At 50.6% G+C, this 22453-nt stretch overlaps 1 protein-coding gene across 1 annotated transcript in view; it reads right to left on the bottom strand.

The window, feature by feature from the left end:
* Window positions 1-22453, bottom strand: part of TG (thyroglobulin) — a 239070-nt gene that overhangs the window by 92097 nt on the left and 124520 nt on the right. The window contains exons 38-41 of the mRNA XM_060115916.1: window positions 18674-18893; window positions 16985-17078; window positions 14323-14482; window positions 5558-5760 (exon numbers count right to left, since the gene is read on the bottom strand). Coding sequence (XP_059971899.1) covers window positions 5558-5760; window positions 14323-14482; window positions 16985-17078; window positions 18674-18893 — 677 coding nt within the window. The remainder of the gene's footprint in view (window positions 1-5557; window positions 5761-14322; window positions 14483-16984; window positions 17079-18673; window positions 18894-22453) is intronic.

Raw genomic sequence — 22453 nt, 5'->3', positions numbered from 1 at the left:
TATTCCTGATTAAAATAAACCTAATGAATATTTAATTCTTGGAAAGTGGGGAGAGCTTCCTGGGTGAGGCCGGTGGGTGGTTCGTCCAGAAGCTCTGTGGGTTTCGAATTTTCAAATAAACTTGCAGCTGGAGAGAGAGGAGACCAGGGAACACGAGACGAACCCGCACTGGTTAGTATCTTGGTTTCTTCTTGAGGTGCAGCCTTAAGAAACCAGGGTTTTATGACTTTTGAGGGTGCCTCATCCAACTTGAAGGTGGATGTCCAGGGATCGAGGGAGAGAACAATTTCTTAGCAATTGTTATGAAAATTTTGTCTCACCTAGACACCCCTGCAAATTACTTTTGATACCTCTGCTATTGGTTCTCCCAAGAATTTCTTTCTACAAATATGTTTTTGGACACCTGTTAAATACCAGACACTGTCCTGGGTGCTGGGGCCATTGCAGTGAAAACCAGAGGCGGTCCCTGTGGGGCGGAGCCGGGAGATGTGCCCCTCCTTCCCCACGTCAGCAGGGGTGGCTCTCCTCTCCTTCGTCCCCTCCCCACAGTCTGCAATTCCTGGCAGCCCAGGCTCAGCCCTGCAGATGACAGCAAGACCCTGGGATGACAGAGAAACACCTAGAAGGAAGCCGGCCCCCGAGAGATCATGAGATACCTGTACTCCACACTTGGGGAAACGTTATGGGAAAGAGGAGAAAAAAGAAACGCATTTGTTATTTAAGCTACTTTTATGATGGGTCTCCTTGTTACAGCAGGTGAGTATTTGCTCCAAAGCACACAGAAATAAACCCGCCAAGATTTGCAGATAATGAGATAACTTCATAGAAAATCCAATGGAACCAACAGACAAAATATTAGAGGCGGTAAGAAAGCTCGCCAAATGCAGAACCAACTTTTTCCGCTACACCCAACTGGAAAGTAAAATAGGAAACATGAAACCATTCACGTAGGGTCTCGCCTCAAGGTCTCGCCCCAAGATAACTTTACAAAACTTTTATGGAGAAAAGTTCAAAACTCTATGAGAAGACGTAAGGAGACAAAAATACTATGTTCCTGGTTATGGGGTTAAACTGATCCATGGATATAAGAACTAACATCCTAAAAACATAGATATTTTTCTGAAATGATTTGAAAAATTACATGAAACTACAATCCAATTCCCATCAGGAATATTTTTAAAAATCCGTAAACTTATTCTAGAATATATATGGAAGCATCAAAGCCTGTGAATAGCAAGGCCAGTTTTGATTAAGGGAAGCAATGGGGCAAGGGCTCGGAGGTCTGAACGAAAACAGGAAAAATCAGTGCTTTGGGCCCAAACCAGCATCCCCTGCTCTCCACCACTGCTGGTTTAATGGACTCAGCATGGTCTCAGGTGCCCTCTTTGAACCAGGAGCTGAGCTAAGTGTTAAGGCCGTACTAAGAGCTACTAAGAGCATAATTCACGTACCAAATCAAGCACCAAGTCCCAGTAGAAATGGAATAAGGTGTGTTAGAAAAATTAACAAGCATGGAAAACAAGTTGGGATTCCTAAAAATTGTTAAGTAGAAGTCTCTTCACCACCGTGAGATGCTTTCTGTTTTAGAGCTGGAGAAAGGCTTAGAGGCCCCATTCGGCTGAGCCCTGAAGGGTGGAGTAATTTTCCAGGTGGAAAACAGGACGTGCTGACCACAGAAGAGCCTGGAAAGATCTAGAGGAAGGCACAGCATTTTCTAGGAATGGTGGCAGAGCTGCTGAGCCTTGACTGTAGGGCTCATGTGGGAAAGGAGACTGGAAAATTTAGCTTGAGGCCAGTTTCTGAGGCCTGGAGTTCACTCGGAGGAATGCAGAATTGGGGCAATGTCAAAGGAAAGCAATGGAAATTTCTTCTGGGTCCTGAGAATCATAGCACAGAGGACGTGACCTCCTCTGCCTTCTCTTAAAACTGGCCAAGGGGTCAGTGCCACAGAATTCAGGCTTGCAATATGGCTCCCCTCTTCCTTTTTCAACCTGGCCCCCAGGGCAGGTGAAACACTCAGGATCTGCTTTTGCCTGGAGTTGCCTTCGCTTGGCATGGGACATGGGGGAGCTCGGGTTCCTTGAGTTCCCACAGTGTGCAGGGCACTTTACAAACCTTATATCGTGACTGCGTGAGCGCGTGGGAGACAGAATTAATCACACCTATTTTATCCATGAAGAAGGCAGTGGTAAAGTGTTTTACCCAAGGCCAGCATCTTAATTCCAGCTTGTCTGATCCTAGGCCTGCACTCTTCCTCTGACCCATTGAGACCCCGAATGAGTCACAGGCTCTTGGAGAAGGAGCTTCACAGTGTAGAAGAACACAGGATTTGGCTTCAGCTTCCAACCCCTAATGCAGCTCCTTCTTTACCGTGTGTTCTTTAGCGGGTCACTAAACGTCTCCGAGCCTTGGCTTTCTTTTGTCTAGATTAGAAATAAAATAAATGTCCCTGGCAAATTAATGTGAGGAATCTATGAGGTAATATATTGGAAGTGATTTATGGTCCCAAACATGCTAAACAAATAAATATAAGTTATTAATGATCACAGGAGTCTGTCTCATCCAAATTTCAACAGTTCTGGTCCCAAGATTTGTAGAAAGACTGAAGATTTTATCCAAGAATATAGCACCAACTCACATTCATTCCCCCAAACATCTGTTGGTAGAGAGCACATTGAAGAACTGCTAACATCCTGAAGTATTTTAATTCTCTCATTCCCAAATAATTTCACATGCATCCCCCAAAACTGCAGGGAGCAGTTGTAAAAAGCTGCCTCTAAATGACTAAAACAGACGGAGGGATTATTTTTAAATACACTACCATTTGTTAAAACAGATTCATTTTTGAAATTCCCTAAACATCTAAACCCTCCAGAGCTTTCAAAAGGAAAATTCTGCCTTCTGGGCCCACTGGAAGGTATTTTTGGTGTCCTCTGGGTCCCACAGAGTGTCTGGCTTCTGAGCAGGCCCTGAGGGAATCAACCCAGTCCTTCAGGATCAACTCAAAGTCAGGACGGTCTGCTTTCAATACCAGGAACTGAAAGATGTTTGTGCTCAGGCCTCCTGACACTCAGATGCACCAAGCATGAAGGGACAGATTGAAGAAAACCTGAAGCAAAGGACGAGAAACACAAGAAAGAGGTGGGAAGGCGAGAAGTGGACTAGCCTGTGGGTCCCTTGACACCCCCCCTCCCAGGCTCATGAGCTCCTTTACTGCCCGGATGTTAATCACGGAGCAGCGACCCTAAGACAGCAGTGCTGGGTGCCCCGGGCTCTGTGGAGAGCCAGGCACCCCCGGCTGTCCTGGAGTTGACAGTCTTGTAAGAGAGACACACAAGGCAGTAGGAGTAATTATGTGCCGGTGAGGAAGGAGGAGAGATGCCGTACGAGGTTTACAGACGGCATCAGCCATAGGAAGAGGGTCTGGTTCGAGGCTGGGAAGTCTGGAAGGAGCCCCTGAAAGACGAGTAGGCCGGGCAAAGAGGAAGACGGGAGAAAAGGAATCCACGCACAGGAAACCGCCAGTAAGAGGCAGGATAGTGCAGGGAGCCTTCAAGGAGTGCTAGAAGGCTCCCATGGCTGAGGGGAGAGACGAAGTGGCAGGAGGCCCTGCTCCCTGTCAGGGACAGTGACGATGCTGAGGCCGCCTCAGTTGTGCCCAAACAGTGACACTTCTCCACCCGGCTTATGATCACAGGTTTGGAGCCTGGGAAGGCTAGAGAGAGCTAGATGTGGTTTGATGGCCTTAGAATCGCCAGCAGGTCCATGGCACTGGCCTCAGTGGTTCTCCTTTGTACCTTCCTTTGTGTCACTTAGTAGTCTCCTCATTGCTTTCTCTTCCTCCAGCACTGCCCCTCTTACACGCATCCTCCGCCGAGCTCTAAGAGAAGTCTTCCTGAAGGCGAGTCTAAGCAAGTTTCCCACCTGCCTAAAACCCTTTGATGGCACGAGAGTGTTCATAGCAGCACTATTTCCAGTAGCCAAAAGGGGGAAGCAACCCAAACATCAATCAATAGATGAATGGATAAACAAAACGTGGTGTACACATACAATGAAATATCATTCAGCACTAAAAAGGAATGAAATTCCGACGCATGCTACAACGTGGTTGAAGCTTGAGGACACTATGCTAAGTGAAATAAGGCAGTTACAAAAGGACAGATCTTATAGGATTCCACTAACATGAGGTAAATTCATATTAGAGTGGGCAAATTCACAGACACAGAAAGTAGAATAGCAGTTGCCAGGGGCTGGGAGGAAAGGAGAATGGGGAGTTAGTGTTTAATAGGTACAGAGTCTTTGTTTAGGATGATGAAAAAGTGCTAGTGACAATTCATGCTGATGGTTGCACTACATTGTAATGTACTCAATGCCAGTGAATTGTACACTTAGTACTGGTTAAAACGGGAAACCAAACCAGCAGACACACAAAAGACGTTGAAGGCTCCCATGCACTCAGGATAACACCTGAGGCATTTAGTGCAGGCTGGCTGCTCTCTGCCTCCACAACACCGTCCACGCAGACCCGGTCCTCCAGCTGCACTGCATCATGGGCAGATCCCAGCAAAGAGCCAAACTTTCCCTTGGTGCCAGGACTCTGGTTACGTGCCTACACAGCCTTCAACATCAGCTGGCACAGTCTCTCTCTCAGGAGGCATTCTGGGACATTCCCTCTTTCCCCTGAGTTTGATTGGGAGCTTCTCTCTGAGCTGCTCTAAGATGTTCTTTTAAATATCTGCTTTAAGTGTTTGTCATCTCTTTCTCCAGTAAACTACAAGCTTCCTGAGAACTAGGACATGTATTATTTAGCATGGCATTTCCAAAACTGAGCATAGTACCTGGCACCAGTTAGACATTCAATAACATTAGAAGCTAATCAGTGACACAATAGCCATCAGAGCATATGCTGTGGTCAATAGGTTGTTTCCTCCATCATAATTATTCCATCACTATCAACATTCTCATGTCATCATCACCATCACCATCAACATCACCATCATCACCATCATCATCATCACCATCATTACCATCATCGTCACCATCATCGTCATCATCACCATCATCATCATCACCATCATCATCAACACCATCATCATCAACACCATCATCATCATCATCATCACCATCAGCATCATCACCATCAGCATCATCATCATCATCATCATCACTCAGCAGGTACTTCAGACCGTCCAGTGGAATCCTGAGTGTTATGTTCTATTCTTTGCCTTCTTTCACCAGTCAGCAAAAAAGTTGGCCAAACCTTTGTTGCTCTGTGACAGATCCAGCTGCCCGCCACTCCTTTAATTGCTATTAAGCCCTAATGAGGCACTCCCAGGAAATAGAAACTCTTCCCTGTCTAGAATTATTAACATTTTAGATATGAGTGGACAGCAGTCAGGGGAGCCCTGCAGCATCCTGGCTCACATGAACACGGAAAGATGGCCATGGGCAGGACCCCCACTCAGAACAAAGGATAAAACAAGTCCAAGCAACTGAAGCCAACGGGGTCAAGGAGGGACCACCTTCAGCAAGACTGAAGGCAGGGCAGGCGACTCACCATCAGCACGGCTCTCCGGAAGAGTCTGGCATCTGCAGCCCTGGGAGTTAGAAGGTGGATGCTGGCCACGTCGGATCCGCCACGGTCTGCTGCCAGTGTCACGCGCCGAGGGTCCCCACCAAACGCTCCGATGTGGGTCTGCACCCAGGTCAGAGCCGCCACCTGGTCCAGCAGCCCCCAGTTGCCGCTCAACTCGCCGGACCCTTCAGAAAGAGGAAAACCTTCAGCACTCCATGATTCTGCAACCTGGGATGTAACCATCCTCGTGCTGTGTAAGCCAGGCACGGGGTGCCGGTGGGGGGCCTGGGCTCCCGCCCACATAGGTCTGGACTGTGGTTTCCCAATATAGTGGGGCAGTGGGAAGAGCCTGGGCTCCAGAACCAGGCCCATCCGGCCCGGATTCTTGCTTCAGCCTTTGCCAGCTAGGAGACCGCAGACATGTCCCTCCACCTCTGTGGGCCATGGCCGCTCCATCGTAGAGGGCGGCTTCTCACATGAGAGGCAGTGCACGTTCAGACCCCAGCCTTGGCGCATCCGACGAGAAGGAGCTGAACTTCTGGCCCCCCATCTTCCCCCACTGCCCGTGACTCTCCGTGTCTCCTCCCCGCTAATGATGACCAGGCCCGGCTGAGGCTCTCAGTCCCACCTCTTCCCACTACCTTCCATGACCTTTGCAGCAGCGGCAGAGCTGCGATTCAAGTTTCTTACATTGTTTGATTGTTGTTGATTGTCATTTGATCCTGTTGCTTGTTTCCAAAGCACACACCTTTTGACTACAGTCATGTATATGACCACATATGCAGCACTCAGTTGAGTCCATCTCTCTTTTTTTCATAGAATTCAGTAAATATGTATCAAAAGCTCAGCATGTTTTTTTAAATCGAATGATTCAGACACAAAAAACCCCATAGAGCCAACGCATGCTCTTCCCCTTGGCATATGGGACACGCCGCGCCCAGGCCCTTCCGGCATCCTCTGAATTCAACGGCTCCTCTTTATCAGTCTACACCGCTAACTGCCCTGAAACACCAGGCCTGCTCTGGTTTGAGCCGAGGTTCATGTCCTTCGTCTCTGGCTTCTTTCCAGGAAACCCCAGCAGGACCCGTGGCTCCAACCACCGCCTACGTGCCGACGACTCTCGGGACTGTGTCCGCAGCCCAGGGCACTCTCCCAGGCCTCGGCCCCTCGAGTTCCCCCAGGAGGCCGTCTCACGGGCACCTCAAGTCCATTCAGCCCCAAAGGGAATTGATTCTAAGTCTCCTGAGCGCTCCCACCGGCGGCCTCGGCAGAGTTTCTTACCTTCTCCTCCAAGCGCGGCACCGCCCACCCTGCTCCTGCACGGCCTCGCGGGGGTCTCCCCGACTGCTCCTTCGGCCGTGTCCCCCTCCTCCCCAGCTGCTGTGGGCTCTCCCGCCACTGACCACCACACCCTTTCCTCCACGCTTCTCCTTGGCCTCCTGTATCCACACATTCCTCCCTACAGTGAATTCTCCATGGCGCATCCAGAGTGGTCTTCTAAACTTAGAACCTTGATTCTCTCTCTCTCTGACACACACACACACACACACACACACACACCCTGCCCCATCCTATGTAAAACCTCCCCTCTCATCCCATGGTCCTTAGGACACCATTTCAGTTCTTCGATCACATTCAAAGCCCCCCAGGACCGGGTCTTCCATCTCTGAGGCCACGTCTCCCTTTGTCCACCCCCATCCTGTGCTGCAACCACCCAGGCTTCCCCTCAGAGGCTCAAACACACCAGCCCCGCCCTCCCCCATGCCTGTGCTTGCACATGTGATTTCCTCCACCCAGAGCTGTCCCCTCTCCCCTTGACCTTCTCTAACTCCCTCCTCTGGCCCAGTCATCCTCCAAGTCTTAGCTACACCATCAACTCATAGGCAGCCCTCAGGGGAAGTGAGGGGCCCCTTTCAAAGTATTTGTCACCACTGGCTTCCCTGCTAGACTCTACCCCCCATGAAAACCAGAAGCACAGAGTAGGTCCTTATGAAATGTTAGGTAAATGAAACGACTACAGTTATTATGAACACGAATCATCATCAAGTGAAAAACTATCAGAAAGAACCCATGTTCCCAAATAGAAAAATAGAAAGACCTTGCATCCGATTCCCCAAACTGGTGTTCACAAAGCTGACGAGAACACCAGCTCAGTGGACATAACGGTACGAATTACTCTGCCAGCTGGGGAGACACTCAGAATTTCTTCAAATGCATTTTATGTTCTGGGTTTAGTGAAGCCATTGGCACCATCCTCTCTGCGGACTTTTCTGGATTACACGCACATTCCATTGGTTAGGATGAGTGCTTTTGTTTCCAAGGTCTGAGGGAGGGCAGGAAAGCCGGGCACCAGCTGAACAGGACCCAGTCTGGGAAGTGACGCCCACGGCCTGCATTTCTAGTGACAACAGGGAGGGACGCCACTGTCCCTGACTCTCACTCCCCATGTACCAGCTTCCCACTTACAATGCTGACATTCTGGGGTCTACAGACCCCTAGGATGTCGGAGATGAGGGTGCATTCAGGAGGCAAGTCTGAACTGGGCTTCACCTCATGCCAGGCGCTGCACTGGGTAGTGCAGAGAGCAAGATAGGCAAGATCCTAGCCCTCGAAGCAGACACCCTCCGGGACGTGCACACAAAGCAGCCACCTAGCTGCTCTGAGATGGTCTAGTTCAACCCTTTCCTCCCCTGGTGGAACCTGAGACTTGAGAAGGAAAGAGTCTGTTTAGGTGCAAGAAGCAAATTTGAGATCAAGTTGGCACTTAAATCCAATGCACACTCAGAGCTCTTTGTCCTAACTTTCAATCCAATTCAACAAACATTTGTCAGAAAAATCTATGGTGTGCAAGGCACTGTGTTATTTTCATTAAAAAATTTAAGTACTCTATTTATGGAACTTTCTCTGCTCGGAAGCCTTCATAACTCCCTCATTCCTGTCTAACTCCTTCCTGGCTTATCAGCTCCTCTAAGCTTGACTTCAGCCCATCCGAACAGTCTGGGTCCCCTTCACTTTCTAACAGCTGCCCTCGTCCAGCCCTCGGGGTCTGTTCACCACCCGTGTTCATCGCCCTGCAGTCTGGCCTTGGTTGAGCCCCGTTCTCTTTATCCTCTGGTCCTCCGTCTCACCTGGCTCAGCCCCGCCACAAACACATGGCGTGCAGTGCTGCTGGGGGTGTGAAACTGGACAGGGCTGCTCTCTGCTGGCCAGGCGTGTACAGTCCAAGAGGGAGACGGGTGTGAGTGGAAGGTGTCCGGACAGTGTGACGGTGCTGCTCCCCATCTGGGCCCCCGCAGATCCACGCTCCCACCTCTCTGGTCAGAACACACCAGCAAACATTTGCTTGTTCCCTCATTGTCTAACCGGCTCTTGCTAGCTCGTTTGATTTCTTCATCTGTCCCTCTAAAGTTCCTTAGCTGGGCTCACAGCGGGTTCTCCCCCAGCTCTTGTTGATGGCCATCAATAAAAGGCCTCATGGTGTGTGGGCTTAGCAGGCAGGTTATGGAGCCAGACCAGCCGGGCACAGGTCCCACTCCAACACCTATTAGCTGTGTGGGGCCCTGCACAAGTTACTTAATGTGACTTGACTTTCCCCATCTGTAAAATGGAATAATAATAGTACCAACCTCAATAGGTTGTTATGATGTTTGAATTTGTTAATATTCGTAAAAGGAACAGAACAGTGCAATGCCTGGCATAAAGCACCCTGGAATTTGTTTGGTTTTTCTTAAATAAAATGAAACAGGTTTAGGTCCCAGCATTATCTCACAGGTGCCGTTTGCACGGTCTGCCTTGTCTTTAGTAGTAGAAATTACACCTGTGATGGGGGCAGGACTCTGTGCCTGTTTTTCTGGTTAGGATGGGGAGCAGACCCCCTCAGAGGGGAGGCTCCAAGTGCCCCATGGATGACGGGGTGATGGGTGTGTTACGTGGCTGGACTTCGGTCTGTCTCCCTGGCCAAAGCCCACTTCCTGTGCTCCCACACCCTGCAGAGGGCCTGCGAGCCATGGCCGACCCACTCCTCTGACCCTGCACGCCACTGGCCCGGGTTGCCCTTGCTGCATTGCTTTGCCAGAGAGAGAAGGATAATCACTGTGCCCCACGGCCCTGGGGTCTGTCCCACCGGCAGGGTACAGGCTGGGAGAGGGCCTCCCTGGCCCATCACCAACCCCCTCACTTCCTTCCCAATTGCTCTTCATCAGGAATCGTGCTCCTTTTAAGTACTGCTGGGTTTCTCGCAGAGAACACGAGTTTGTCTAGTCGGCCGCAGGCCTGGAATGAGCTGCTGTTTTCAGCTTTCTCCCATCCCTTTCTTAATGTGCCTCTGGAGTCTGGAGCTCTTGGGGGATTATCTTCACTCTGGGCTACAACAGCAGATGCTGCACACATTTATCACATGAGATGATGTACATGAAGCAGCAGCTTGGCCTAACTCAGTAAATGCCAGGGCCTGCAGTTGCTGGTGGGCAGATGCAGGGCCAGGACATGGCTGCAGCAGAGCCCTGGCTTGGAGAGGCCCTGCCAGGGAAAGGAAAGGGGCATTAGCCCTTGGGAGCCCCTGCAAGGTGCCAGCAAGGTTCCCGGTGTTTGCCTTCACATGCTTGATCTCCTGAGAGACGGGCAGCCTGGGATGGGATGGGACGCTGAGGGAGGGAGGGAGGGACCAAGGGACCCGCCAGAGCCCCGGAGCCCCATGGAGTGAGGAGCTGCTCCTGGACCTTGTTCTTCATGGGTGCAAATCCTGTGCACTGTGCAGGACACCAGTCTGGGGCTGGCATGTGAAGTCGCCCAGCTCTTTCCAGACCTGTCCTGAACTGCAGTTTCCAACTACTTAAAATGGAAAGGAGGCGGGATGAATAGGTGGAGCGCAGGGAAGCCTCAGGGCGGGCGGTGAAACTATTCCGTATGATTGGTGGACACGCGTCATGATATGTTTGTCAAAACCCACAGAATGTACAACACAAAGAGTGAGCCCTGCTGTAGAGTATGGACTTTAGTCAACACTAACATACCCCTATGGGCTCATGGAGTGTAACAAATGTGTGGCACCAATGCGGGATGTTAACAACAGGGGAAACTGAGGCAGGGAAGGACGCAGCATATGGGAACTCTGTAATTTATGCTCAAATTATTCTGTAAACTTAAAACCATCTAAATAATGAAATCTATTACATATATGTATATATTTCTTTTCTTTTTTTCTTTTTTATTTTTTGGCCGTGCCACTCATCTTGTGGGATCTTAGTTCCCCGACCAGGGATTGAACCTGCGCCCTTGGCAGTGAAAGCGCCGAGTCCTAACCACTGGACCGCCAAGGAATTCCCTATATATATTTTTTTAATGGGAAAAGGATGGTGTATTTGTGTTGGAAGGTTATTGGGGGCTTAGCTGAATGGCACTCCTGCTCTTTTCTCCCTCCGCTGTGAGTGCTCACCTTCTCCGCCTGGAACCTTGCCGTGGGAAGCTCAGTGTCAGCGGGAGGGGGACGCTCAGTGTCAGCGGGAGGGGGATGCTCAGTGTCAGCGGGAGGGGGACGCTCAGTGTCAGCGGGAGGGGGACGCTCAGTGTCAGCGGGAGGGGTACGCTCAGTGTCAGCGGGAGGCGGTCGTCTGCGGCCAGGAAGCCTGTGTGTGTCCTAGTGCTGCTGCCCCTCCACCCACCGGCCCTGGCGGCCACTCTCTGGGTCTCAGTTTCTTGATTGACTGATGGCTCCCCTAGGGGCTGAACTGCAAGGAGCTCCAGGTAAGAGATGCTAAAGCTCTAGAATGTGGGAAGTACCAGGAGGTCTCCAGAATAAAGCAAAGAAAAGCCGCCTGAGGCTAAATGAATTAAAACACTAATCCTGGGCTTCCCTGGTGGCGCAGTGGTTGAGAGTCCGCCTGCCGATGCAGGGGACACAGCTTTGTGCCCCGGTCCGGGAAGATCCCACATGCCACGGAGCGGCTGGGCCCGTGAGCCATGGCCGCTGAGCCTGCGCGTCCGGAGCCTGTGCTCCACAGTGGGAGAGGCCACAGCAGTGAGAGGCCCGCGTACCGCAAAAAAAAAACAAAACAAAAAAAAAAAAACAAAAAAAAAAACCTGATCCTCTCTGCATACAGAAGAATGAGGAATCTGTAGGGCATTTCTAAACATCAAGGGAGAGTAAGCTATTTTTTAAAATGACACCTATTCTCAATCTTTAACATTAACTTCTAAGTATTGTTCTTTCTTCTTTCTTCCTCTGTATCCCCTGTCTCCTACATTCATTTTTTTAAATTAATTTTTATTGGAGTATAGTTGCTTTACAGTATCACGTTAGTTTCTGCTGTACAGCAAAGTGAATCAGTTATACATATATATATATATCCCCACTTTTTAAGTGCCCTTATATGAATCATATATCATATATGCTATATAAGCACTATATATAAAGCATGAGAAAAAAAGCAAACACATTAACCCACCACCCAGCTTAAGAAATAGAAGAAACACCACAAATTCTTGAGAGGACCCTTACACAGACAACACACGTAAACAGGAAGGCAAACACCATGGAATCTCCTGGAACCCCAGTCTTATATGTGCAACTTTAAGGGGAAGCAATTCTCTCTGAGGAGTTTTCTTTTCTTTGGGAGGGAGAGGGAGTGGCACAGATAACTTTTCCAGACATGTCAACTTTAGATAGCTGGGTTTCTTTTTCAGTTTTAAAAGAGATTATATTTGTGAAAACAACTAAGTTAACATTCTTCTCCTTTCCCTATTTCCTTGAATACTCAAATTATATGTTAAAGATATTTTAAAACTGTCCCGAATTAAAAGAGATTGTGAAAGTTGCAAAAACAACAACAACAACAACAATAAAACCGAAAACATCGAGGGAGCAAGCTATCATTATTTCTTCTTAGTGTTTCATCCACGGGATTCAACGCCCAGTGTGACATTAAATTTAACTCACGGCTGCGGGGCATAAAGTCCCTTAACCTCTCTGAGCCTCGTCGTTTCCTCTATGACATGACCGCACAGGGCTGACCTCGCCGAGGTGCCTGGAGACTGAAATGACGTCACCCAGGAAAGATGTCTGGTGGAGATGGGCGCTGGGGGAGGGTAACCCTCCTTCTCTCTTGCTGACAGCTTTGCTTTAAGCACAAGGAACAGGCAGGGTTGCACGTCAGGAGTGAGATGGTGTGGGTGTTCTGGAAGTGTTCCAACCCTGGACTCTGCCTTGCCGGCAGCAGCAATGAGTTCCTCTTCCCGGAAGCCCACAGAATTCTCCATAAGATCACAGCCCATGAAGTCATAATCCCCGCCCCCTCACGGAGGGATGGCATATGGAAATTCGCTCTCTTCTGTCTGGAAACACTCCGAGCCAGAGTCAGCCGTGTCTGTGAAAAGCTCCACCTGAGCGGCTCCCACAGGCTGGGTTCTGAGTTTCACCGTCTCTTTAGAGAAAGGAGCTCCTGATTTAACAGATCATCAGTCGTGTGTTTGAAAAGAGGAAAGAAAACCCAGGCAGGGCGTTCAGTGCTCCAGCAGCTCCCTCTGCACCCCTGAAGGAAAGTCTGGAATCTGTTCATCATCCACATTCCCCTCATTGGCACCTGGTCGCATGTTGCCTTAACTTGTTCCCTGTTTCACGTTTGTTGTGCAGACGAAGAATCTTCTTTATGACACTCAAGGCCTCCTGCCACGTGGTCCACCCCGCCCTCATTCCCCAGCACTGCCTGGCTTCTGCTCACGCAGGACGCCTGCTCTACTCAGCCACATTCTAGAGGAGTCCGTCATTCCCGCCAGGCTACCTCCCACCCACCCAGCCATACTCAGCAGGCAAGACATTCCAGGTCCTAAGTGAGATCCCCGGAGAACAGAGATGCTGCTAGGTGCCTGTCCTTGAGGACTTGTAAAGCCCAGCACAGCCTCTAAAGCCCCTTCACATGTAGCATATCACTGGAGCCTCACAGTGACTTTGGAAGCTGGGTAAAATTATTCCCATTGTACAGAGGAGAAAACTGAGACTTGGAGGAAGGAAGGGTTTTCTCCAAGGTCACCCAGACAACCCTTGGCTCTTCAGATTCCCAGACCAGCGTGTCTGCCCTCTGCCACGTCTGCCTGTCAAACAACTGCCCTACCACTGGGGGTTGGGGAGATGGAGGAAGGGACATGGGTGGATGACGCTGGGATTGGTCCAAGCCTCAGTTCTGCCCTGTGGGCTGGTGGGGAAGGTGGAGGGCATAACCAGAGTGATAAAGGCATCTGTGACTGGATAGGGGACAGGCCTGATGGTCCCAAGTGATGCTGGAATTCAAGGGGAATCAGACATCGTTGTCTATGCAGGCCTCACTCCAGTCAATGGCTTCCTGAGGGCCCGAGAGCTCTGATCCGCACCTTAGAGTCTCCAGGGCAGGTCGACCCTGAGTGGTGAACCCTACCTCTGCTCCTTCCGGACCACGTGAGCTTGAGCCAGGGTCTAGCCCTCTGGGGTCTCGGTTCACACACGTGCACACACAGATACATCACAAGATGAGACATGTACTTGGGACAGCTTCAGACACATGGTAAGTGTAATCGGTAGTAACTGTGACTCTCATCTATGGGCATCAGCATGGCTGGAGGGTCTCGCGGATGCACTGGTCATACCACTCCCTGCTCAGTGGGCTGGAGGAGGGCTGCGGGCCGGGAAGGATGGGGCTTTGGGAAGAAAGGACTAAACGCACACAAAGAACACACCCGGCTCAGGAGGTCAGCAGTCCCCACCAACGCCAGCAACTCACCGGAACTCAGGAAGCCAAAGATGCCCACTCGGTAGCTGGCGGTGACCACGATGAGGTTGCCAACAGCAGCCAAGAAGGAGCCGTCCACGGCCGGCTGGCCCCTGCTGGCCCTGCCCTCTGCGGCGTTGTGGAAGAACACCAGCACAGACACGTTGGGGGCCTGTAGGGATTGGAGACATGTGGGAGCTCCAGGCGGCCACTCTCACCCCCCAGAGCTTGGTGAGGGCGCCTTCCCCATGCAGGTGCCCAGCTGTGAGGCGACGCACGACTGTTCCTTCACCTCTGCCCTGTAGGCATATTTAGTCTCAGTTAGGGGCTGAATTGTGTGCCCCCCCCAATTCACATCTTGAAGCCCTAACCCTGGCTGCCTCAGACTGCAACTGTGTTTGGAGACAAGTCCTGTAACGACATGGCCCTAATCCAGTAGGACGGGCGTCCTCATACAGAGAAGACATTTAGACACAGATGCACACAGAGGAGAGGCCTGTGGAGACACAGGGAGGAGAAGATGACCATCTACAAGCCAAGGAGAGTGGCCTCGGTAGGAAACAACCCTGTAGACATTTTGATCTTGGACTTCTGGCTTTCAAAATCATGAGAAAATACACTTCTGTGGTTTCAGCCTCCCAGTCTGTGGTACTTTGATAGAGCAGACTGAGCAAAGGAGCAAAACCCATCTCCCGGATGAGGAGCCTGAGTGCCATAAAAAGTGCAGACACGTTGCCCATGCTGCCAAGTGAGCCAGGGACCTGTCTCATGCAGCCACGTGGTCTCCCAGCAGCCCAGCTCCTGGCCCCCGTTTATTCTGGAAGACGGTTCTGTGTCCTCCTTGGGGAGTCCTTGAGTTTGGTCACCGTGCCTGGAACCCCATCTTGTTAACACAGAGCCACCTTTGTTAAGCCCGACTGAGCGCCAGGCACCATGCTGACTATTTGCGTGTGTCAGTTATTCGGTCCTCAAACAGCTCCGTGAGGTTGGCGTGTTGTCGTTACTCCCATTTTACCGATGAGGGAGCAGAGGCTTGCTGATGTTAAATAGCCTGCCTCAGATCGCATGGCTACGAGTAGCAGAGCTGGGATCTGAACCCAGGTTGACCCCTTCCTATCAGAATATTGTGTTCCGTCTAGGGGATCTGACACCCCGCCCCAGGCCATGGTGAATGCAAGGCCCCAGGTGGCTCTTGCTCACTCAGGCCCTGAATCCCTGGGCTGTGACTTCTCTACTCCACGTGCCCTGGGCTCCGACACCAACAGCAAACACTGACCAAGGACCTGCCCGGGTGGGTTCTGTGCTAAGTGTGCTCACCTAGAAGGTCTGATTAGAGCTTCCACCTCACAAGGTAGATGACTCTAAGCACCCCCATTCTACAGGTGTGAAAACAGAGGCTCAGAGCAGTGAAGTGGCTTCTTGAAACATCTACAGAGAGGAAGGGACCGAGCAGAATTCTGACCCCAGCCCCCCTCCCTCCCTCTGGGACACTCCTCGTAGGTGTCACCACTTGGTGGGCTTGTTGATTCTTCCAATAGGTGGCCTTTTAAATGCCATAGAAAAAGGCCAGCTCAGGTGGCCTTGGTTTCATCTGCTGTGGGCAACCAGAGAGGTCAGGGACAGGCCCTGTATCCCCCTCCTCAAAGTACCCTGAGTTATTTTTATTGAGTAGTACACAAGCAAGAGAGAATACTTCCATTCATGCAGCCCAGGAGAGCCTGTACATTTAGGTGCCCTTGTTCCAAAGCTTACTCAGGTCAGCTTGCTGTGACCAGACCTCCAAAGTACACTGCCTCTCACTGCTGGTAAACTAGGGGAACAGGAAGCGGTGGCACAGTCACACGTACCACGGGATCTGTCAGCCAGGGTTGGCGTCACCAGAAACTCATGTTTCCTAAGGCTCATCAGTTCTGTTTTCTCTCATGAGCTCTGACCCTTCCCCCCAAACAGGAAACTCAAACACTCAACATCAGGATCATAGCTTCTACGTACGCAGATACAGCCTTCAAAACAGGACCTAACCAAAGTCAGGGTCACCTCCCAAACCTCACCCTCTAGAACTGCCTCAAATGAGAGACCACATGGAAAGAAATACCCCCTAGGGGGGTCTCTCCAAGGGTCTCTCCAAGAAGAGCCGCTGGTTTCCTCATTTGCGGATTACTTTGATCCAGCTCCACACTTCCCCAGCCCGCGGCCTTCCAGGGGGCCCTGCATCAGCGGCTGGCCCTCACCCGCTGGCGTGGCTCTCACCCCACCTCGTCCGCACCCCTGTCCAGGCGGGCCCTCCTGATCACCACCCACCTCACTCCTCCTGTCACTCCGTCTCCTCCCCTGCTGTGTTTTTCTTCACAACCATATCAATACCACAGTTGTCCAATATTTATCTGCTTATCTGTTTATTTCTGCTCCTCCCACTGAGAATAGCCCCGCCTGTGACTGGCGCTTTAGGAATACTTCTTAGAGGGCCGGAGCAGGATAGCCATGCACGTGCTCCCACGCGGGAGATCAGGTGAGGCCGTGGGGGACCCAGGCTTGCTCTCAGCCACTCAGGCCTCAGGAAGCCAAGAACCCACCAGGAGAGCACAGGGCGGACCGTGCTGGCCACTCTGGGGCTGGGGATTTCTAATGGGGCAGTTTTCAGGGCAAACATAGTTTTCAGGGCTGCAGCACTCACCACGCTCTGAGGGACAAACACGTTGAGATACAGGCAGTCCTCGCCGACCCCGGGGGACGAAGGCGTCCTGGCGCCTGGTTGCCAGCAACTGGCCCTGCAGGTAGAGACAGACAGACAGAAGGCATGACTTGCAGGGAAAACAACCAAAGCGACAAGTCCCAGCCCCCTTCCCATCAGCGGTGGCAGAGCCCACTGCCCCATTCCAAAAGCCCGGCGGCCCACCAGCAATTAGGCAGCTTCAGGAAGTGGTTAATGGGATTGGTGAGTAAATGGTGGAAACAGCAGCATGCCCATCCCTCTCTCTACCACGGGCCTGAGGAACATCCTACAGGGACAGAGGGCTGGCCCAGAGAGAAGGATGCCCAGATAAAGAGGGAAATGTGTGTCACCTGCAACCTGGGCCCTTCCTGGCTCCAAGTGAGCAGACCTGCTGGGATGAGGTGTCCCAACCTGTTTTCTACATCAGTACAGAGTCCAAGTGTGCCAGTTGGAACATCTCCTGGCATAAGAGCTGAGACTGCATCTGGGACACATCTAACGGAGGCATGATGGTTACCCGCCCAGGCCTTGTTAGCACTGGGCTCTGATGAACCTAGCTCTCCAACTACTCTCCACTCAAAAGCCTCAACCACCTCATCTGTCAAATGGGTGTATCCTAACACGCTAAAGTATTCTAATTAGTCCATATTTGTTTCTCTGGTTGCCCAATGGTGGAGACTTATTCATGACTTTCTGCATCTCTCTGCCACTGTCCTAGTTTAAGCCTTCATTGTTGCTTGCCTGGAGCAGTCCAGAGCCTCCTGCCCACCCCTCTATCTGGCCCTGGGCCTGTAGACCTGCCCAGCAGCCAGCCGTGGGAGCGATGGACAGGGAGAATACGGTTGCCTTGAGACAGATCTGTGGACCCCTGTGGGAAGGGAAAGGCCGTGGGGATGGGAGAGGGAGACATGGGTGCTCCTTCCACAGACTCTCTGAACATGCTTTAGTTAGAAAAATCACAAAGTCATATCCAGTCTGTCAACTCTTTATAGTGGTATATGCATGGGAGGGGATGGGCAAAATTGAAAGCAGTTGATGACGAAGGAAAATAAGATATTCCATTTTTTCCCCTTTTTTGAAAATTCCTTTCAATATTGTTCCTGTTGGGGGAATCAAAGTCCTTTTAAATTACTTTTTCACTAGCTCACATGTTTTTCCTTCTCTGCTTATTTCCCAGCCCCACTGAAGTCAGAAGTGGCTGGGAGGCTGAGTCCTGGTCACCGCCACTCTGGGGCATGTGACGAATGCATGCCCCACCTGCAGCTGTGGCCCATGGAAACCTCCCCTGCAGACTCTTCCACAGCCTCTCTTTCCTGGATGCAAAGTCAAGGAAGGCTCCTAGAAGGAACCTTAGAAGGTTTGTGCTGAAGAAGGCACATCAGCCTGGGTGCCCGCATTACTGCATGGAGCAAAGCCCACCTGCCCCTCCATCACCAGAGGGACTGTGCGGGGCCAAGACAGTGTTAAGGCACCGACAAGTGGGAGTTTATGTGTTAAAGCACTCGACACCATCTTAACACATATAACCCCCGCTCCACGCATGGCTCAAATTCGAACGCACTGCTCTGTCATCAAGCCTCATTTTGAAGGCTTAGAATGGGAGAGGGCCTCCCTGGGCACCCCCTAAAATGTACTCCACTCCACCCTTACCGTGGCTTGGTGGCATCCCAGGACCCTGTCCAGTTCAAGGGCTCCGGGGCCCGGAAGCGGCTTCCCGCCAGGGGTGGGGTGGCATACGGAACTCCCAGGAACTGGTCCACTTGCTTCCACGAAGTGCCCACCTGGATGGCCTGGGACCTGCCCAGCAGCCGGCCGTGGGTGGTGATGGTCACAGAAGGTGCGGATGTCCCAAAGCCGAGCAGAGGGACGTCTGGGGTCGGGGGAGAGAGAGAGAGAGAGAGAGCAGCTGGTGCTCTAGTCACAGGGATTCCGAATATACTTTAAGAAACAAATCTAAAAGCCCAAACACTGCTTTCTGCATTACAAAACAAAATGTTAGTTATTCATTCAGGTCCCAATAGCTTAAGTCTAGTCATGTTAGTGTTCAATGTGGCAAAAAAAAAAAAAAAAAAAAAAAAGAAAGAAAGAAAAGAAACCCAGGAAAGACACCTGATCTTCCCCGGGCACTGCAATCCCTCCCCAGATGTGCCATCTCAAGTTCTTCCGAGAGAGATGACCCAGGCCCACAGCCCCTGACTCAGCACCCTGGGGCCAGATGTTACCACAATTCTGAATTATTTGGATTTTAAAAAGAACAGAGGGGCACAGAACGTGCAAGGCTCAATCCTCCAGGGGGGTGTGGAGTTGAGACCCATCAACAGACACACCAGTTACTTCTGAGATGACATGTATAGGTTTTTCCTACTAAGAGGGACGAACACATAATATCGTTTCTTCGGTCACTTCAGGTCAGATGTTGCCACCAGACGAGTTTGTCACCAACTTACAAAAACATTTTTTTTTTCCGACATTTAGAGTGTTTGGATTTTAGAATTGCAGCTAAGGCACTGCAGACCCGGTACGTGTATTTCACTGGTGAGGAAATAGGTTTAGAGTCTGGGGGTGGGCAGCTGTCGGGACTTCAAAGTGATGTAGGATTCAAAGCTATACTTTTCCGAGCCCCAACTCTGACCACAGGGTCAGAGGTTCACAGAGGGTCGAGGCCAGGCCTCGGCCCAGGTCTGCAGCGCCCATTCCGCTTTGTGCAGGTCCGGATCCCACCCGGTCTGTGAGTTCACGCTGGTGCTGCCGGCCACCCTGCACTGTGCTCCACAGGCCTTCCGTCCCCCCCTGTGGTGCTATAACCCCCAGACGCTTATCAGCCTTTCTTCAGCCCTGTCTGATCCCCTCCACTATAGTTCTCACATGCATTCATTGGTTCAATAAACTTCTGCTGGGCCCCGGCTCAGTGCCAGATGCCATTTTCAGGGACTTAAGACAGGCCTGTGCCTGGTTCCCCACAGGTCTTAGGGCCTTGCACGGAGGAAACCAACACTGGTGAAGAGATTCTGTGTATGTGTGTGTGTGTGTCTGTGTGTGTGAGTGTGTGTGTGTGTGTGTGTGTCAAGCAGGGGGTCTCTTATTATTTCCATCATGTTGAGCCTGGGAGAGGAGGCAGACGGACAGACAGGCAGACAAGCGGAAGTCTATCCATTCCTCAAAAGCTTGGTACCATGCAGTGGTTCAATTAGAGGTGGTTTTGACCCCAGGAAACATTTGACAACGTCTGGAGATGTTTTTCGTTGTCATAAGGGTTGGGGAGAGATACTAGTTACTGGCATCTCATAGGTAGAGGCCAGAGAAGCTGCTAACCATCCTGCAATAGAGAAGGTAGGTCCCCACAATGAGCCTTCTGGTCCCAGATGTCAGTGGTGCTGGGGCCGAGACTCCCTGGCGTGATGTGCTTTCATGACTTCCAGGCCACTGAGGGTCGATGTGGTGAGGAGGAAACAATGGATGGTCTGAGGAGTCCAGCAGGTCTGTGTTTTGTGTTATGGACCAGCTACTTTAGAAAACCTCTATAATTCTTCTCATCCTCAATTTTCCCATCTGCAAAATAGGAACAGTAGCAGTCCCTACAACGCAAAGATGTTAGGAATAAATAACACAACGCCTGTCATGTCCCAAGCCCAGTGCCTGGCAAATGACAGGAGATCAACACATGAATGAGTGAATGAGAAAGAGGGAGGGAGGGAGGAAGGAAGGAAACAGTGAGTGAAAACTTCTCTGTTGCATAAACACTGGCATGTGAGTTAGAACTCAAAGTGGAAACTCAGGATGGAAGGAAGCATTTGCCGATTGTAATCCGGCCTTGATCACAAATCATGACGGCGCTCACTCCCACGGTTCTTTCCTTCTCACGAGATTTCCTGTTTCAATTGCAAATCACAGGCTCTCGGGCCAGCCTTCAGGACTGTGGGCGCTAAAGTAGCAAACCATCTGAGGTCAGCTCTGCAGGAAACAGCCACATTTCACCAATGTGGCAGCATCTGAAGCAGGGAGCGAAGACAGAAAATGTAAAAGCTAAAGAATTTCGAGGGAAGGCAAGCCTGCTTTCCCACAGATGGTGGTATTTAAGCCTCCCTCCAGAGGCTGCCCAGTGAATCCCAGACTGAAAGAGATCCAACATGGGGAAAATGTTTGATGTGCATTTCTCCCTTTGGAATCTTTTGCAGAAATGTGGATTCTTTTCAGAATACCCACATATTTAGGCCCTGTGACTATCTGGATTAAGAAAGTTATCTGTAGCTCTACGTATACATTAGGTGCAAACAAATAACATCTCTGTAGATAAATATGGGCATGCATCTTCTGCTGGAAAGTGAGCATTTCACATTGAATTTGAGACACACAGAATTAGGAGAGAAGCAGTCGTATTTGTTTTACAGAACTCAGACCTCAGAGTGAAGGCAATCCTCAGCAGGACTACCATGCAGATTAGCTACACTATGGGTGAAATCTATCTAACTCACTGAATGATATAAATGTCCTGAGAGAAGACAAGCCTTGAGATTAAGGGCCCAAGACCTCAGTTTATAGGAATCAAAGCACTCCCAGCCCTGGGGACCCTCTCTGGATCTAAAGGCTGAGGTGGAGGAGGGGCAGAGGAGACATCACTGGATCCAGACAGGCCTGAAGGACCGTTAATGCTCAAGGACAGGGTGGGCCCAAATCCCACTGCTACCTGGTTTTGTAAATAAAGTTTTACTGGCACACAGCCATGCCTGTGGATTTGTTATTGTCTGTGGCCGCTTTCCTGCTACAACAGCAGAGTTGAGTAGCTGTAACAGAGACTTGTGGCTGTAAAGCCTAAAATATTTATTATCTGGCCCTTTACAGAGAGAGTTTGCTGACATCTGCTCTTGAAGATAAGATGGCAGACATGGCCAACATTCCTAAAAAATTACTCATTTCATCCCATAAGCATGTTTAATGGGGGAGGTGTGTCCCCCAGGCCCTCGATTCCCATGTTTCCTGTTCCACAGCTCTTATTAGTTCACTTAGGGAGGCACTTATATGCTGCTCTCTCCTTGCTTGCTTCACCCCTGTATCCCCAGCACCTAACACAAGGGCTGACACATGATAGCACGTTATTCAATGTTTCTAAACTAAACTGAGCCGGAAGCAGCTGCTCTCTCCGGGCACCGTGGTGTGGTCTTTAGGCGATGCGGTTTTGTGGGAGAGGACTGCCTCTAGAGATAGGAGATCTGGCTCCAGGTCCCCGTTCTGTCGTCGCTAGCTGTGTGAAATCAGAGAAGTAACTTAACTTCCCTGGACCAGAGTCTCCTGATCTCTAAGACGGGGATAAAACCCTTATCTTGCCACCTCACAGGATAGTGTGAGTATCAAATGGGATAAGGTATGTGAAATAACTTTGTAAATTCTAAAATAGTAGTTAAAAAGTGGCCTATTTAATTATTTTACTCAGAA

The sequence above is a fragment of the Mesoplodon densirostris genome, chromosome 13 (assembly GCF_025265405.1).
Source record: "Mesoplodon densirostris isolate mMesDen1 chromosome 13, mMesDen1 primary haplotype, whole genome shotgun sequence".
NCBI classification, from domain to species: domain Eukaryota; kingdom Metazoa; phylum Chordata; class Mammalia; order Artiodactyla; family Ziphiidae; genus Mesoplodon; species Mesoplodon densirostris.
This window is presented reverse-complemented; position numbering and strand designations above follow the sequence as displayed.